This window comes from Oncorhynchus tshawytscha, linkage group LG13 (assembly GCF_018296145.1).
Source record: "Oncorhynchus tshawytscha isolate Ot180627B linkage group LG13, Otsh_v2.0, whole genome shotgun sequence".
Lineage (NCBI taxonomy): Eukaryota > Metazoa > Chordata > Actinopteri > Salmoniformes > Salmonidae > Oncorhynchus > Oncorhynchus tshawytscha.
In genome coordinates, this window is record NC_056441.1 from 12,064,275 (window position 1) to 12,083,622 (window position 19,348).

Here is a 19,348-nt window from a genome sequence, read left to right on the forward strand (position 1 = left end):
ACCCACAGAGAATGAGGGAAGGGCAGAAGGGACAGAATCTTCGCTGGTTTGAATGACAAAAAGGGTTGTGATGTGTTTCCATGGGAACATTGTGACTGACCATTAACTCTTTCTATGCTTGTGCTTTTCCCTGTGGGCTGGTGCGTGGGTCTCTGTGTGTGTGCAGGTGACTCCCAGGGGACATGTGGAGACCCAGGCACCCCGTCGCAGGGCAGCAGGGAGGAGAGTAACTTCAGGATCCGCAGTAAAGTCCAGTTCAGGTGCTCTGAGGGTTACGAGCTGATTGGCTCAGCTGAGAGGATGTGCTTTCCTAACGGCACCTGGTCTGGAACACAACCCTTCTGCAAACGTGAGACCACACGTACACGTGTACACACACACACACACACACACACACACACACACACACACACACACACACACACACACACACATACACTTCTCATTCTCCCAACAAATATGGTCCTCTGAGTCCAACAATCGGCTGTACCATTCCATTTCCAGACAGTGTATCTCAACGACACATGCTTTATCAGTCACACCGCTGAAGGATCTGAACATCCCTTTGTTACCCCCCCCATAGCTAGTAATACATAGCCTGCTCTCACTGCAGGGGCCTCTATAGCTAGTAATACATAGGCCCCTGCAGTGAGAGCAGGCTATTAGCTAGCGATACACAGCCTGCTCTCACTGCAGGGGCCCCTATAGCTAGCGATACATAGGCCCCTGCAGTGAGAGCAGGCTATTAGCTAGCGATACACAGCCTGCTCTCCCTGTAGGGGCCTCATAGCTAGCGATACACAGCCTGCTCTCACTGCAGGGGCCCCTATAGCTAGCGATACATAGGCCCCTGCAGTGAGAGCAGGCTATTAGCTAGCGATACACAGCCTGCTCTCCCTGTAGGGGCCTCATAGCTAGCGATACATAGCCTGCTCTCACTGCAGGGGCTTCTATAGCTAGTGATACATAGCCTGCTCTCACTGCAGGGGCTTCTATAGCTAGTGATATATAGCCTGCTCTCACTGCAGGGGCCTCTATAGCTAGCGATACATAGCCTGCTCTCGCTGCAGGAGCTCCTGCAACCAGGAACCCAGACACAACCCCCTCAGGTGTCAGTCAGGCACCTAGACACAACCCCCCAGGTGTCAGTCAGGCACCCAGACACAATCCCCCAGGTGTCAGTCAGGCACCCAGACACAACTCCCAGGTGTCTCCTTTGAACCACCCTATTCATCTCATCTCAAACGAGACAGGATAGCATTAGTGTCATCTCCAAACGCCGGCTTCGTGTCCTCCATGTTCCCTCTGAGCCATTGCAGCTCTAGTTAAATAGATTTACAGATTGTTAACTTCTCAGCCCCTGAGGTGGTTGCCAGGCAGCTTCTCCACAAGGCTGACAGGGTACCTTTCTCTCTCCATCACGCTGTCTCTCTCAATCCCTTCTTAATCTCGCTTTCTCTTTCTCCCTATCCAGTGTTAGAGGTGTTGTTACAGACCCGGGTTCATTCTCGGGCTGTTCCACAACTGGCCGTGGCCGGGAGTCCCATAGGACGGAGCACAATTGTCCCAGCTTTGTCCGGGTTAAGGGGGGGGTTTACTTGGCTCATCGTGCTCTAGCGACACCTGTGGTGGGGGCGGGGTGCCTGCAGACTGACCCCGGTTGCCAGTTGAACAGTGTTTCCTCCGACACATTGGCGCAGCTGGCTTCTGGGTAAAGCTGGCGGGTGTTAAAGAGGGCTTTTAGGCGGGTCATGTTTCGGAGGACGCATTACTCCACCTTCGCCTCTCCCGAGCCCGTTGGGGAGTTGCAGCGATAAGACAAGGGGGGGGGGGATAAAATACAAACAAAAATAAGAATAAATCTGTTATACTTGAGCCTGTCGTTTCTCTCTGTAAAATACTGACATTTTACATTTCTCAGCCCAACCCACCCTCACATAGAACAAGGGTCTGTGTCCCCGATGGCACTCTGGTCAAGAGAGGTGCACCATATAGGGAATATGGTGCCATTTGTTAATAAACCTCTAACTCAGCCCAACCCACCCTCACATAGAACAAGGGTCTGTGTCCCCGATGGCACTCTGGTCAAGAGAGGTGCACCATATAGGGAATATGGTGCCATTTGTTAATAAACCTCTAACTCAGCCCAACCCACCCTCACATAGAACAAGGGTCTGTGTCCCCGATGGCACTCTGGTCAAGAGAGGTGCACCATATAGGGAATATGGTGCCATTTGTTAATAAACCTCTAACTCATGACTTAAACATATTTTTTTTTTTACAGTGGCCATGTGGATTTCATTTCTATTCTCTCTCAGTACCTCTCATATGGAGTATGGGTAAAAATGTGTTGGGACACGTCCTTTCATAGCTCTTGACAGCCAACCCTGGACATTGTTTGTCTATATCCAAGAGTACCACACTGGGTGAGGATCCCTACAACAATGGCTGCACTGTCGTTCTATTCTTCCCTAGATGCTAGCCGTCTCTCTCAACCCTCTTGTAAACAGCTTTAATAGGGATCCCTTAAGTGCGAATGCACTGTCGTTCTATTCTTCCCTAGATGCTAGCCGTCTCTCTCAACCCTCCTATAAACAACTTTAAGTACTTATATCTGACTGTTGTTAAGCAGGATCTGAGTTGATGCTAAGGGAATGGAGTATGGGAATTGTGAAAGGGGTAATGATGATTTCATGGAAAGTACAAATACTGTACTTAGCATTGAGATACATTGTCAGTCCATAACAATTCATACTTTATGAAAAGTGTTTAATTCACCCAAAACTCTTATAGTTAGATTGACACAGTCTTTATTCAAGGTGATCCTATAGATGGTCCAATCTAACATATACAGTTGAAGTTGGAAGTTTACACTTAGGTTGGAGTCATTAAAACTAGTTTTTCAACCATTCCACACATTTCTTGTTAACAAACTCTAATTTTGGCAAGTTGGTTAGGACATCTACTTTGTGCATGACACAAGTCATTTTTACAACAATTGTTTACAGACAGATTATTTGACTTATTCACTGTATCACAATTCCAGTGGGTCAGAAGTTTACATACACTAAATTGACTGTGCCTTTAAACAGCTTGGAAAATTCCAGAAAATTATGTCATGGCTTTAGAAGCTTCTGAAAGGCTAATTGACATTGTTTGAGTCAATTGGAGGTGTACCAGTGGATGTATTTCAAGGCCTACCTTCAAACTCAGTGCCTCTTTGCTTGACATCATGGGAAAATCAAAAGAAATCAGAAAAACAATTGTAAACCTCCAAAGTCTGGTTCATCCTTGGGAGCAATTTCCAAATGCCTGAAGGTACCACGTTCATCTGTACAAACAATAGTACGCAAGTATAAACACCATGGGACCATGCAGCCGTCATATCGCGTTCTGTCTCCTTGAGATGAATGTACTTTGGTGCGAAAAGTGCATTTCAATCCCAGGACAACAGCAAAGGATTTTGTGAAGATGCTGGAGGAGACAGGTACAAGGTATCTATATCCACAGTAAAACGAGTCCTATATCGACATAACCTGAAAGGCCGCTCAGCAAGGAAGAAGCCACTGCTACAAAACCGTCATAAAAAAATCTGACTACAGTTTGCAACTGCACATGGGGAGAAAGATCAAATTTTTTGGAGAAATGTCCTCTGGTCTGATGAAACAAAAATAGAACTGTTTGGCCGTAATGACCATCGTTATGTTTGGAGGGAAAAGGGGGAGGCTTGCAAGCCGAAGAACACCATCCCAACCGTGAAGCACGGAGGTGGCAGCATCATATTTGGGGGTGCTTTGCTGCAGGAGGGACTGGTGCACTTTACAAAATAGATGGCAGGAAAATGATGTGGATATATTGAAGCAATATCTCAAGACATCAGTCAGGAAGTTAAAGCTTGGTCGCGAATGGATCTTCCAAATGGACAATGACCCCAAGCATACTTCCAAAGTTGTGGCAAAATGGCTTAAGGACAACAAAGTCATGGTATTGGAGTGGCCATCACATTGCCCTGACCTCAATCCCATAGAAAATGTGTGGGCAGAACTGAAAAAGCGTGTGCGAGCAAGGAGGCCTGCAAACCTTACTCAGTTACATAAGCTCTGTCAGGAGGAATGGGCCAAAATTCACCCAACTTATTGTGGGGAGCTTGTGGAAGGCTACCTGAAACGTTTGACCCAAGTTAAACAATTTAAAGGCAATGCTACCAAATACTAATTGAGTGCATGTTAACTTCTGACCCACTGGGAATGTGATGAAAGAAATAATAGCTGAAATAAATCATTCTCTTTTATTTTTCTGACATTTCACATTCTTAAAATAAAGTGGTGATCCTAACTGACCTAAGACAGGGAATTTTTGCTAGCATTAAATGTCAGGAATTGTGAAAAACTGAGTTTAAATGTATTGGCTAAGGTGTATGTAAACTTCTGACTTCAACTGTAACACTTGGTGTGTTTGGATTTAGATTTGGGCAAAAGGATGACTAGAATAACATTGTTTAATAAATAATGTTATTCTAGTTATCCCTTTGCCCAAATCTAAATCCAAACACACCAAGGGTGAGTGCCCCTCCTCCTCTTGCCCTCGAACAGCCTCAGTTCATCGTGGGCACTGACTCTACAGAGTGTCAAAAGCGTTCCACAGGGATGCTGGCCCATGTTGACTCCAATGGTTCCCACAGTTGTGTCAAGTTGGCTGAATGTCCTTTGGGTGGTGGACCATTCCTGATATACACGGAAAACTGTTGAGCGTGAAAAACCCAGCAGCCTGACACCTACTACTGTTCAATACCCCGTTCAAAGGCACTTCAAAATGTTGTCTGGCCCATTCACCCTCTGAATGGCACACATACACAATCCATGTCCCAATTTTCTCAAAGCTTAAAAATCCAATGTTAGCCTTATCTCCTCCCCTTCATCTACACTGATTGAACAAGTGACATCGATAAGGGATCATAGCTTTCACCTAGTCAGTCTGTGTCATGGAAAGTGTTCTTAATGTTTTGTATACTCGGTGAGCTAGTATATGATGAAACAACTTCACAAGTATAAAACTAATCGTTCAATCAAACTCTATCTGCCCCTTCTCTCTCTCTCCAGCGGTGCAGTGTGGGAACCCGGGAACCCCCAGTAATGGCCGTGTGTCCCGGCTGGACGGCACAACCTACTCCCACTCTGTCACCTACTCCTGTATGGATGGCTACCTGCTGACCGGCTCCACCACACGTCAGTGTCTGGCCAACGCCACCTGGTCTGGCACTGCCCCCAACTGCACCAGTAAGTCTTCATAAAACAACCTCACTGCCCTGAACTGCACCAGTAAGTCTTCATAAACCAACCTCACTGCCCTGAACTGCAGCAGTTAGTCTTCATAAACCAACCTCACTGCCCTGAACTGCAGCAGTAAGTCTTCATAAACCAACCTCACTGCCCTGAACTGCAGCAGTTAGTCTTCATAAACCAACCTCACTGCCCTGAACTGCACCAGTAAGTCTTCATAAACCAACCTCACTGCCCTGAACTGCACCAGTAAGTCTTCATAAACCAACCTCACTGCCCTGAACTGCAGCAGTAAGTGGGATCAGAGCCCGCATTCATAAAGCGTCTCGGAGTAGGTGTGCTGATCTAGGATCAGACCCCCCCCCCTGACAACACCATGTTTTTTTTAACAATGTATTTCGATTGTGATCTTTGGTTTCCGTATATGGGACCTATTGATATGTTATACAGAGTCATAGATGGGGGATTGGATCTATTAGTGGGCTGAGGCTGAAGACAGTTTGCGTCCCAAATGGCACCCTATTCCCTATATAGTTCACTACTTTTGACCACAGCCCTATGGGTCCTTGTCAAAAGTAGTGCACTATAAAGGGAATAGGAGGGCATTTGGAACTATTCCAGAATCTTAATCTCGCATCCTGTTGTCATGACATTTCAAGACGTTGCTCCTCTCATGTTAAGAAGGGTGGGTTGTTTATGATTGGAATTCTCCGGGCAGTGTAAGAGAGGGATCGAAGAGGAGACGCTATTTAAGGTAGCCTTCGGGTTAAGGATTGAGACAGCAAGAGAAGGGGTCTCTCACACATATACACACGCACAGTGACTGGTGGGTTGAGACAGAGAAGAGAGGTCAGAAGAGCCCTGTGTCCCTGCTCCAGCAAGATAAGAAAATCAATCCCTCTGTGCCTCTCTGTTACCTTGTACATATTACCATACCCTCCAAAGCTCTTGCCTCTTCTTCAGCTCCTTCTCAGTTGAGTAGACAATGCCAGGGAGTCCATCTGATTTAAATCTAGGCCCAGGGGCGAGAGAGAGTGAGAAAAAGAGACAGAGGGGGAGAGAGACCGAAAGGGAGAATGAGGGAGAGAGGCTAGCACGTAACTTTCTGAAAAGCATATGTTTGTTAGAGGTTGGTGAGAGTGGTTGTCCTAAGGTTATTTTGCATACAACTTTAAGAAATGGTGCAGGATAGTTGCTTGGCATTGGAACATTCTCAGCACATTTAAGGAACTTGATGAAAAAAAAAGTTATTTTATTGGTATTTCGTTACAGAATGTTTCCTTAAAGTTCAAACATGGTTACATTTCAATGTTGGTAATGTTCTAGGAATGTTCTTGAATTGGTTTGTATTAGGAATGTTATCGTGTAGTTCAGAGAACATTAAGAAACAACGTTCTTCTGTGGGAATTTCAGTACTTCAGCCTAACGTTTCCTACAGGTTTCCTCGTGGTTCTAAAGTCATATTTTCAAATTGTTCCAAGAACATAAAAAAAAATATTTCCATAAAAACCACAAGAAAATGTTAGAAACATTCAGAGAACGTTCTAAGAATCAATATAACTCTTATCTTCTATCTTGTTAAGTGTGTTCTGGTGTGTTGGCCGCACCCACTAATTGGCCACACCTGATCTTAATGAGTGCTTGTTTCCTTTCAAATGGGAGTCTGTTTGAATAGACTAACATGTAAAAACATGGCATGCTAGCTCCATCCTGGTGGCACAGAGGACTAATTCCATGGACAGAGAACAGATTATAGGTTTGAATCTTCAAGGAAGTTATTTAAAGCCTCCAAATAACCTATAATTTCCTTTTGCAGAGCGTTCAATGAACCAGAGTAAAGCGTTCTCAGAACCTTCCTGCAACCTTAAAATACATGTTCCCAGAACAGTCAAAATGTTCACTTCTCTGCACAGAATGTTTAATAAACCTTCAGTTTTACCGGTCAGGAAATGAATGACTTCGTTCCCACAAACAATGTGAAACTAAAAAAATACGTTCCCACAACTTCCAAGGAACCAAATTAGACTTAATAATTCCTCTCTATCTCACCTGGTGTTTCAGATTCAGTTAATTCAGGAATGGACTACCAGATCTATAAACTACTGCCTGCCTGTCTCCTTATCACCCCTAGACAGAAGTTGTAGACCATACTCGTTCCTCCAGGCTAGGTTCATTGCCTTTGATCGTATGCCTCTTAGTGCCCATATATGCTTAAACAGGCAGAATGCTTTGCCTACAGCGTTTCAAAGAGACCTTTGGTTTGTGTACCAAAATGGCACCCTGTTACCTATATAGTCTCAGGGCTCTGATTTAACGTAGGTCATCTTTTTAGGGAATAAGGTGTAATTTGGGACGCATCCCTTGCCTGTGGCATCAAATCAAATTGTATGTAGCTGTAGACCTTACAGTGAAATGCTTACTTACACAACCCTTAAGCAACAATGCAGTTTTAAGAAAAATACCAACCAAAAAAATAAATAAATAAAGTAACAAAAAGTAACACTGATTGATGAGTCTTTACATGTGTTTTATTGAGTAGGCTGAGAAGGGTGATGCATTGTTTTCTATCCAGTGGTGGAGGCACATTAGCATTTTGGTCGAGACATTTTCCACACCACCTAGATGTTTTACGAGCTTAAACCCTCCGATGATTGATTCCCAAAGCTTCATTCTTATGTTGTTGTTTTTTTTTTAGCAAAAGACACTAAATTTATGGAAAACTGTAATTCCGGAATTGATAAGGGCACCACATAAATCAATGGGGGGGTGAACTTTTTTCTGAAATTAAAAATTAATTAAATGCAAAGTACTTTTAGGGTTTGTTGTCAGTCACGGTGATCACTGATCACAAAACTACTAATGTGTTTCTGTTACCTTGTCATCTGAATTCGCTGGTAGACCGTAAACATTCTACTTCCTGCTCTCTGATTTCCACCCCGTCCTCCACAGAACAGAAGGGAGTTATAGTCGTAAGAGATTGACAGAATTGATTATGGAAGTTAAACCCAGGAGACCCTCGTATGAGAACACAGCTCACAGCTATTGATTTTTCCCGGTGATAGTGAAATCTATCATTTTGAATAAAAGAGGTAAGGTGGAATCTCATCAGTGGAGATATCTCTGTTGCTGGCTGCATAAATTGGTCATTTCAGATGATTTGTGGATTAGGTTTCCCACCGATTGTTGTCACAGCCCCAGTTACATCTTACGCCTGACCCACAATGGGGCCTAAATTGCACTTCGACCGCCATCATAGATATCCGCGTCTGTCACACAAGAGCCAGAAAGCCAACTAAGTGTCCAGACTGTGGATGTCTTCTTTGTTATGTATGTATTTGTTTGCTGTAACAGAGTACACTGTGTCACTGAGTCACTCTTTTGTCCCCTTCCTTCCTACCTTCCTTTGTCCGTTCCTTCCTTCCTTCCCACCTTCCTTCCTTCCTCTTGCTTCCTCTCTTTCTTTCTTTCTTCCTTCCTTCCTTCCTTCCTTCCTCTTCCTTCCTCTCTTCCTTCCTTCCTTCATTCCTCTCTTCCTTACTTATTTCCTTCCTCCCTCCCTCCTTCCTTCTTTCTGTCTAATCACAGTGATCAACTGTGGCGACCCTGGGGTTCCAGCCAATGGGATGAGATATGGAGAGGACTTTGCCATTGGTCAGAACATCACCTTCCTGTGTGCGCCGGGATACAGCATGGAGGCTGACAGCTCTGCGGTACGCACCTGCACCTCCAACGGCACCTGGAGTGGCATCATGGCATCCTGCCAAGGTAAGACCTAGCAACACGTGTGTAGCATAATGTACTTCATTACCCACAATGCTCTGTGGAACATATCTAATAACATTTTGGCATCATAGCATCTTTCAAAGGTAGGGCTCAGCAACACTTTGTTTGGTTGGTTTGTTCCCCTAACTACTTCAATTTGACTGTTTGAATATGTGTATCTACACTTTAGAATAGATTTCAATGAGCCAAGTCTTAGGGACTAACTAATCAATGTTCCCATTGTCTAAAACAGAGATGTCTTGGCTTGTGTTCCCCTATGGAATCACCACCAGTTTCACTACAGATTGTTATAGCTTATTCACAGTAACACTGCACACCTCCTGCTTTCCACACTGTTGCCCTTAGCAACGGTAGCCCATATATCATTGTGTCCTGTTAGCTGCCACAGTGAGAAAAAGGGTTTAAATAAAGCATATCAGTTTGCTTTGGTTTGTTATTGTCGGACCAACATCCTGTCTTGTAGTTGTTATTGTCGGACCAACATCCTGTCTTGTAGTTGTTATTGTCGGACCAACATCCTGTCTTGTAGTTGTTATTGTCGGACCAACATCCTGTCTTGTAGTTGTTATTGTCGGACCAACATCCTGTCTTGTAGTTGTTATTGTCGGACCAACATCCTGTCTTGTAGTTGTTATTGTCGGACCAACATCCTGTCTTGTAGTTGTTATTGTCGGACCAACATCCTGTCTTGTCTTGTAGTTGTTATTGTCGGACCAACAGTCTTGTAGTTGTTATTGTCGGACCAACATCCTGTCTTGTAGTTGTTATTGTCGGACCAACATCCTGTCTTGTAGTTGTTATTTTAGGACCAACATCCTGTCTTGTAGTGGTTATTGTCGGACCAACATCCTGTCTTGTAGTTGTTATTGTAGGACCAACATCCTGTCTTGTAGTTGTTATTGTAGGACCAACATCCTGTCTTGTAGTTGTTATTGTCGGACCAACATCCTGTCTTGTAGTTGTTATTGTCGGACCAACATCCTGTCTTGTAGTTGTTATTGTCGGACCAACATCCTGTCTTGTAGTTGTTATTGCTGACACTATATGGCCAGGCAGAAAAGGTTTCTCTTCATAACATGCTTTCTCAACATGCATAAAATTCAGCTTTTGACCATTATCTTGGACCAACTATGATCGACACATGTCTCCATCCGTTTGTACAGGTGATAGTTCCGTTTCCTGGCAGTGTGAAAGTGTGTTATGCATACATATGCAACAGCTCCAGAATGATATCTTAGTGCCGTACATTCTTATGATGCACAGTTAGATCTGTGGATGTTGACGTGTGTGTAACGTCCAAAGAGTGAATGGGTGTGGAGTCAGGCGCAGAGAGCCAAGGATACGGGAAAAAACACGCTTTGATGTTCAACCAGAAACATGAACAAATAGGTGACGCCGAAACACAGGCGTAAATACACTCCACCTAAAATACACACGGGTATCAAACCGGACAGCGGAAAACCCACAATAAAACGAAACACCTTTACATAACAGAAACAAGCCCGCACAAACACAAGCGGGCTAATCCAACTTAAATAACACCAACCCCAAAAACCCCAACAAGGAACAGGTGAAAACAATTAGACCAAACCAAACGAAAAGGGAAAAAGGATCGGTGGCAGCTAGTAGACCGGTGACGACGACCGCTGAGCGCCGCCCGAACAGGAAGAGGAGCCACCTTCGGTGATATTTGTGACAGTGTGGAATAGAAAGTAGCCTAATGGCAGTGGATGGGTGAGAGTCTAACACAAATTTGTGTGCGTGCATGCACTCATATTGTATACTGTATGTGAGAATGCCTGTGAAATGGAGGATCCGTCACAGCAGCTGTAGAACTTCTTCACCACTGTTGTGTCACTGGAGTTGTGAAACTACTCTGCATAAACCTATTATTCATTAGCTTAGTACAAGCCAAGCTGGTCCACTCTCAATGGAGGGGCTACCAAGCGTGTCCAATACTAATTCAGAATATTAATACAACATTTGGGAATTTATTACACGTTTATTGTTTTTATTACTTGTGACACAGAGATGGCAATACGAGCAGCCAATCATCAGAAAGCTCCATTCAGCTGGACTAATGTCTTTGTTTTTATAGTCAGCTGATTCATTTAATCACTACCCTCCAAATCAAAGGGTTCTGGTCAACTGGAATGGACTGATAATATAAGGGATATGGTGCCAAAGGGTTCTGGTCAAGTGGAATGGACTGATAATATAAGGGATATGGTGCCAAAGGGTTCTGGTCAAGTGGAATGGACTGATAATATAAGGGATATGGTGCCAAAGGGTTCTGGTCAAGTGGAATGGACTGATAATATAAGGGATATGGTGCCAAAGGGTTCTGGTCAAATGGATGGTACTATATAGTATAAGGAATAGGCCTAGTATCCACAGTGCTGTTACTGACCAAACCAACCCCATCTTTTGGAAAGTCTATCCACAGAGCTGTTACTGACCAAACCAACCCCATCTTTAGGAAAGTCTATCCACAGAGCTGTTACTGACCAAACCAACCCCATCTTTTGGAAAGTATCCACAGTGCTGTTACTGACCAAACCAACCCCATCTTTTGGAAAGTCTATCCACAGAGCTGTTACTGACCAAACCAACCCCATCTTTTGGAAAGTATCCACAGTGCTGTTACTGACCAAACCAACCCCATCTTTTGGAAAGTATCCACAGTGCTGTTTGACCAAACCAACCCCATCTTTTGGAAAGTATCCACAGTGCTGTTACTGACCAAACCAACCCCATCTTTTGGAAAGTCTATCCACAGAGCTGTTACTGACCAAACCAACCCCATATTTAGGAAAGTCTATCCACAGAGCTCTTACTGACCAAACCAACCCCATCTTTTGGAAAGTCTATCCACAGAGCTGTTACTGACCAAACCAACCCCATCTTTTGGAAAGTATCCACAGAGCTGTTACTGACCAAACCAACCCCATCTTTTGGAAAGTCTATCCACAGAGCTGTTACTGACCAAACCAACCCCATCTTTTGGAAAGTCTATCCACAGAGCTGTTACTGACCAAACCAACCCCATCTTTAGGAAAGTCTCTCCACAGAGCTGTTACTGACCAAACCAACCCCATCTTTTGGAAAGTATCCACAGTGCTGTAACGGTTATTCAGTGAGATGACTATATCCATGGTGATAGGCTTTCCAAAATAGTGCACTATTTTATTGTAATTAGGTGAGAGTATTGTGTCTATCGTATAGTATGCTGGAAAGCCTGTTTCTGCCCAAACCAACCCTCTCAGAACAGTCTGCTGGAAAGCCTGTTTCTGCCCAAACCAACCCTCTCAGAACAGTCTGCTGGAAAGCCAGTTTCTGCCCAAACCAACCCTCTCAGAACAGTCGGCTGGAAAGCCTGTTTCTGCCCAAACCAACCCTCTCAGAACAGTCGGCTGGAAAGCCTGTTTCTGCCCAAACCAACCCTCACAGAACAGTCTTCTAGAAAGCCCTATCTGCAGTTACTCTAGTTTGCGGAAAAGAGTGTATCCGCCATGCAATTTCTTTGGACAGCCTACGATATCTGCTATTACTTACTGTAGTTCAGTGAGAGGAGGAGTATGCTGTGTTCACATCGTAGTTGGCAGAACTCTGTGTGAAAAACAGACACGGAAGAGAAAGGGAGACTGACTCTACAGAGTGCAACATGAGTCATCCATCCTAGCCCTTTCTCCTACTCAAGCGTGGCGTTGGCTGTCTCTCTCTGGCTTATTGCACTATATAGGGAATAGGGTGCAATTTGGGACTCAGCTATTTTTTTATTTAACCTTTATTTAACTAGGCAAGTCAGTTAAGAACAAATTCTTATTTACAATGCCAGCCTAGGAACTACCTTGTTCAGGGGCAGAACGACAGATTTTTACATTGTCAGCTCGGGGATTCGTTTTCGGTTACTGCCCCAACACTCTAACCACTAGGCTACCCACCACCCCAGGTAGCCTAGTGACACCCAGAGGCTAGTGCTTGGAGAGAAAACCATTAGCTCAGTTTCAGTTAGACAGCTGGTAGTAAATGTCCACTAAGCGTGGCAAACCAAATTATTCCTTCGGCTTCATTTCCTAAGATTATGAAAATATGTTGTTTTAGTTGTTAGCCTGGCTGCAGCCTTTTCCCAAAGGTGTCTTGTGTATTCGCTGTTTGCCTTTATGCCATGAATGGAATCATAAAGTATAAATCGTACCTAATTGATTCAGGATAACTTTACAGTGATAACGAGATATAAGTAAAGTATGATCCATGCCTAATTGATTCATGATATCCCTACAGGGATAATGAGGGTTAAGTAAAGTATGATCCATGCCTAATTGATTCATGATATCCCTACAGGGATAATGAGGGTTAAGTAAAGTATGATCCATGCCTAATTGATTCATGATATCCCTACAGGGATAATGAAGTTTAAGTAAGTGAGTAATTCAGCATTGATTAAAGTATTACTTCCCCTCAAGAGTAAACACCCTCCCTCCCTCCCTCCCTCCCTCCCTCCCTCCCTCCCTCCCTCCCTCCCTCCCTCCCTCCCTCCCTCCCTCCCTCCCTCCCTCCCTCCCTCCCTCCCTCCCTCCCTCCCTCCCTCCCTCCCTGTTGCTTCTCTCTCCTGCTTCTCTCTCTCCTCCCCTCTCTGTCCTCCTCTCTCCCTTTCTCCTCCCCTCTCTCTCTTCCTCCCTCCTCTCTCCTCCCCCGCTCTCCTTCTCTCTCCCTATTCTCTCTCCTCTCTCTCCCTCTCCCCTCTTTCCTCCTCTTTCTCCCTGTCCTCTCTCCCACTACACCCACCCTCTTCTCCCCCCTCACCCCTTCTCCTCTCCACCCATAGCGGTGACCTGCGCAGCACCCTCTGCCATCTCCAATGGGGTCCTGGAGGGTACAGACTTTGAGTGGGGCACCAGCGTGAGCTACAGTTGCTCCCCAGGGTACGAGCTGTCATTCCCTGCCATTCTCACCTGCGTGGGCAACGGCACCTGGAACGGAATGGTGCCTCAGTGCCTACGTGAGTAACATCTCTCCTCTCCACTCGTGTTATTTTGTTATCTCGCTCTCTCTCTCTCTGCAGCAGAACTAACACATCTCTCACTCTCCTTCTCAGAACTAACACTCTGCTCTTTCTCTCTAGAACTCTCTCTTTCTCACTGCAGTAGAACTAACACATCGATGCAGCTCTCTGCAGCAGAACTTTTCCACTCTCTTGCACATCAATGCAGCTTCACTCTCTCTCTGCAGCAGAACTAACACATCGATACAGCTTCACTCTCTCTGCAGTAGAACTAACACATCGATAGAACTAACACAGCTTCACTCTCTCTGCAGCAGAACTAACACATCGATGCAGCTTCACTCTCTCTGCAGCAGAACTAACACATCGATGCAGCTTCACTCTCTCTTAACACACGATGCAGCTTCACTCTCTCTCTGCAGCAGAACTAACACATCAATGCAGCTTCACTCTCTCTCTGCAGCAGAACTAACACATCGATACAGCTTCACTCTCTCTGCAGTAGAACTAACACATCGATGCAGCTTCACTCTCTCTCTGCAGTAGAACTAACACATCGATGCAGCTTCACTCTCTCTGCAGTAGAACTAACACATCGATGCAGCTTCACTCTCTCTGCAGTAGAACTAACACATCGATGCAGCTTCACTCTCTCTCTCTGCAGCAGAACTAACACATCGATGCAGCTTCACTCTCTCTCTGCAGTAGAACTAACACATCGATGCAGCTTCACTCTCTCTCTCTGCAGTAGAACTAACACATTTTGTTGCATTCTTGTTTCCTTGTTTCAGTTTGAATAAGATGTCCACTCTACGGTTCTATGACTATAGTCAGTTACAGAGATTAATCTTTTCGATTTTTAAAACCAATTTCCTAATCTTTATTAGAAACAACAGGTTAATATCAGGGTAACGACAGGGAAATAACACAGTAGAGACAGAGAAATAACATGATAACGATAGTGAAGTAACAGGAAACGACAGGGAAATGACGTGGTAACGACAGGGAAATAACATTGTAACGACAGGGAAATAACATTGTAACGACAGGGAAATAACGTGGTAACGACAGAAATAACACAGTAGAGACAGAGAAATAACATGATAACGATAGTGAAGTAACAGGAAACGACAGGGAAATGACGTGGTAACGACAGGGAAATAACATTGTAACGACAGGGAAATAACATTGTAACGACAGGGAAATAACGTGGTAACGACAGGGAAATAACATTGTAACGACAAGGAAATGACGTGATAACGACAGTGAAATGACGTGGTAACGACAGGGTTAGTACAGGGAAATAACAGGGATAGTACAGGGAAATAACGGGGTTATTAACGGGAAATAACGGGGTTATTAAAGGGAAATAACGGGGTTAGTACAGGGAAAGAACAGGGTAACAACAGGAAAGAACAGGATAACAACAGGGAAAGAACAGGATAACAACAGGGTAACAACAGGGAAAGAACAGGATAACAACAGGGAAAGAACAGGATAACAACAGGAAAGAACAGGATAACAACAGGAAAGAACAGGATAACAACAGGGAAAGAACAGGATAACAACAGGGAAAGAAAAGGGAAATAACAGGATAACAACAGGATAACAACAGGATAACAACAGGGAAAGAACAGGGTAACAACAGGAAAGAACAGGATAACAACAGGGAAAGAACAGGGAAAGAAAAGGGAAATAACAGGATAACAACAGGATAACAACAGGATAACAACAGGGAAAGAACAGGGTAACAACAGGGAAAGAACAGGATAACAACAGGGTAACAACAGGAAAGAACAGGGTAACAACAGGAAAGAACAGGGTAACAACAGGAAAGAACAGGGAAAGAACAGGATAACAACAGGGAAAGAACAGGGAAAGAACATGGAAAGAACAGGGAAAGAACAGGATAACAACAGGGAAAGAAAAGGGAAATAACAGGATAACAACAGGGAAAGAACAGGATAACAACAGGGAAAGAACAGGGAAAGAACAGGATAACAACAGGGAAAGAACATGGAAAGAACAGGATAACAACAGGGAAAGAAAAGGGAAATAACAGGATAACAACAGGGAAAGAACAGGATAACAACAGGGAAAGAACAGGGAAAGAACAGGATAACAACAGGGAAAGAACATGGAAAGAACAGGGAAAGAACAGGATAACAACAGGGAAAGAAAAGGGAAATAACAGGATAACAACAGGATAACAACAGGGAAAGAACAGGATAACAACAGGGAAAGAACAGGGTAACAACAGGGAAAGAACAGGGAAAGAACAGGATAACAACAGGGAAAGAACAGGATAACAACAGGGAAAGAACAGGATAACAACAGGGAAAGAACAGGATAACAACAGGGAAAGAACAGGGAAAGAACAGGATAACAACAGGGAAAGAACAGGATAACAACAGGGAAAGAACAGGGTAACAACAGGGAAAGAACAGGATAACAACAGGGAAAGAACAGGATAACAACAGGGAAGGAACAGGGTAGCAACAGGTAAAGAACAGGGTAGCAACAGGGAAAGAACAGGGTAACAACAGGGAAAGAACAGGGTAACAACAGGGAAAGAACAGGATAACAACAGGATAACAACAGGGAAAGAACAGGATAACAACAGGGAAAGAACAGGGAAAGAACAGGATAACAACAGGGAAAGAACAGGGTAACAACAGGGAAAGAACAGGATAACAACAGGGAAAGAACAGGATAACAACAGGGAAAGAACAGGGAAAGAACAGGGAAAGAACAGGATAACAACAGGGAAAGAACAGGGTAACAACAGGGAAAGAACAGGATAACAACAGGGAAAGAACAGGGAAGGAACAGGGTAGCAACAGGGAAAGAACAGGGTAGCAACAGGGAAAGAACAGGATAACAACAGGGAAAGAACAGGATAACAACAGGGAAAGAACAGGATAACAACAGGGAAAGAACAGGGAAAGAACAGGATAACAACAGGGAAAGAACAGGGAAAGAACAGGATAACAACAGGGAAAGAAAAGGGTAACAACAGGATAACAACAGGGAAAGAACAGGATAACAACAGGGAAAGAACAGGATAACAACAGGGAAAGAACAGGGTAACAACAGGATAACAACAGGTAAAGAACAGGATAACAACAGGGAAAGAACAGGGAAAGAACAGGATAACAACAGGGAAAGAACAGGGAAAGAACAGGATAACAACAGGGAAAGAAAAGGGAAATAACAGGATAACAACAGGATAACAACAGGGAAAGAACAGGGAAAGAACAGGGTAACAACAGGGAAAGAACAGGATAACAACAGGGAAAGAACAGGGAGAGAACAGGATAACAACAGGGAAAGAACAGGATAACAACAGGGAAAGAACAGGGTAACAACAGGGAAAGAACAGGGTAACAACAGGGAAAGAACAGGATAACAACAGGGAAAGAACAGGGAAAGAACAGGATAACAACAGGGAAAGAACAGGATAACAACAGGGAAAGAACAGGGTAACAACAGGGAAAGAACAGGGAAAGAACAGGGAAAGAACAGGATAACAACAGGGAAAGAACAGGGTAACAACAGGGAAAGAACAGGGAAAGAACAGGGTAACAACAGGGAAAGAACAGGGAAAGAACAGGATAACAACAGGGAAAGAACAGGGTAACAACAGGGAAAGAACAGGGAAAGAACAGGGTAACAACAGGGTAACAACAGGGTAACAACAGGGAAAGAACAGGGAAAGAACAGGGTAACAACAGGGAAAGAACAGGATAACAACAGGGAAAGAACAGGGTAACAACAGGGAAAGAACAGGGTAACAACAGGGAAAGAACAGGGAAAGAACACAGTAACTACATGGCAACAACAACCCCATAATAACCCATTTATAGTTAGTATGTAGCTACTAAATAAAGATTTAAAGTGTGCCAAAAGGATATACAGTGTGAAGAATTTTCCTGGTTATATAGAAACAATTATTAAGAACTATAAATATTAGAGGATAATAAGCATAAGTTATGTAGTAAGTATTCAAGGCCCTTCTCACCTCTTCTCATTAGCACCATTTACAATGCACTTGGAACGCTCTTAGAAAAAAGGTTTGAGAAACTACATAGGGCAACCACAAAACTGAACTTTTGGGTATTTTGCTCGTAGTTCATAGTTCTCCAGTCCTTAAAAGGTGTTGTGCAAACAGGTACATGTTTTGGCGATACATAAGTAATTATGTTTCTTACCGCTACTACATTCATAGTTTTACTGTGCCTTCTGTGTTTCAACATTGTATTATAAAGCAAACTCAGTTCCCCTGTTATTATGTTCACAAATGGTACTTTCTCTATAGTTCTAGTGGTGCTTGGACCCACATTTACCCTTGTTAGTGGGGACCGCGCCCTCATTGGCCCGAGTGACGCACAGCGGTGACAGGTGGCCACTCAGGGACAGGTGTAAACATCACCTGACCACAGTGCTCACCTCTGCACCTGCCATCGTCGTCCGGGAAACCAAACGGAAACACTCCCGTCTCTCTCACACTCTTTCTCCTTCAAATTCTTAGAATGTGATACTAGCAAAACTAGAATATCGTTGTTTTTTTGCGCTAAATACACTTTAAGAGACCTGGCCTTAACGTGTAGGGTATAGTAAATCCCTTACTACATCCTACTGGGCCCCCTGCTAGAGCTGTGTGACCTAGAACAGGCCGGGGCAACAGCCACCAGGCAAAAGTGTACTGGAATAGTGGTTAGGCAACTTCACAATGCTCTGATACGTTTCGCTCACACAAGAGAGGAGACAAGTAGCCGTGTTAGTGGATAGATTTATCTTGTTTTAAGTTGAATACCCTCCTCATCCATTATAATGTACCAGTTATAGAGTATGTAGTTTTTAATACAAACATACATGCACCCTGCATCTAGAAACATTGTGCTGTGCAGACCTTAGATACAGCATGTGTGTGTTGTTTTGAGGTGTCTTGTATAGCTATGGTTTCTTTTTAATAAACAGTCTTTCTAAGAAAGTGCATTCTACATCAGTATAAACATTGCTACTGAGAACAGGTGAACAGGGCCTTGACTACTTTCTTAACTTATTATCCTCTATTATACATAGTTGTTAAAGATGGAGTTCGCAGTAGGGGAAAATAGTGCCACTGACCGCCCTAAAGCCGCTGTTTTTGTTTTGTTGACGACGCAGAGGAGCGTCGTGCGACGGGGTAAACAGTTTTGCACTACTTATTTGTTGTTGCATTATTGCAATTGGACGTGACAGTTTGGAAGGATTCTAGCTATAAGTAATATATAATAAT

The 19,348-nt window shown here is 43.9% G+C and overlaps 1 protein-coding gene across 1 annotated transcript in view; it reads left to right on the forward strand.

Annotated features, from left to right (window-relative positions):
* The window catches only part of LOC112246006 (CUB and sushi domain-containing protein 3-like), a 385,088-nt gene that overhangs the window by 325,062 nt on the left and 40,678 nt on the right, over positions 1 to 19,348 (forward strand). Inside the window, exons 52-55 of the mRNA XM_042295029.1 lie at positions 167 to 349; positions 5,100 to 5,276; positions 8,865 to 9,044; positions 13,891 to 14,064. Of these exons, the coding sequence (XP_042150963.1) occupies positions 167 to 349; positions 5,100 to 5,276; positions 8,865 to 9,044; positions 13,891 to 14,064 (714 nt within the window). The remainder of the gene's footprint in view (positions 1 to 166; positions 350 to 5,099; positions 5,277 to 8,864; positions 9,045 to 13,890; positions 14,065 to 19,348) is intronic.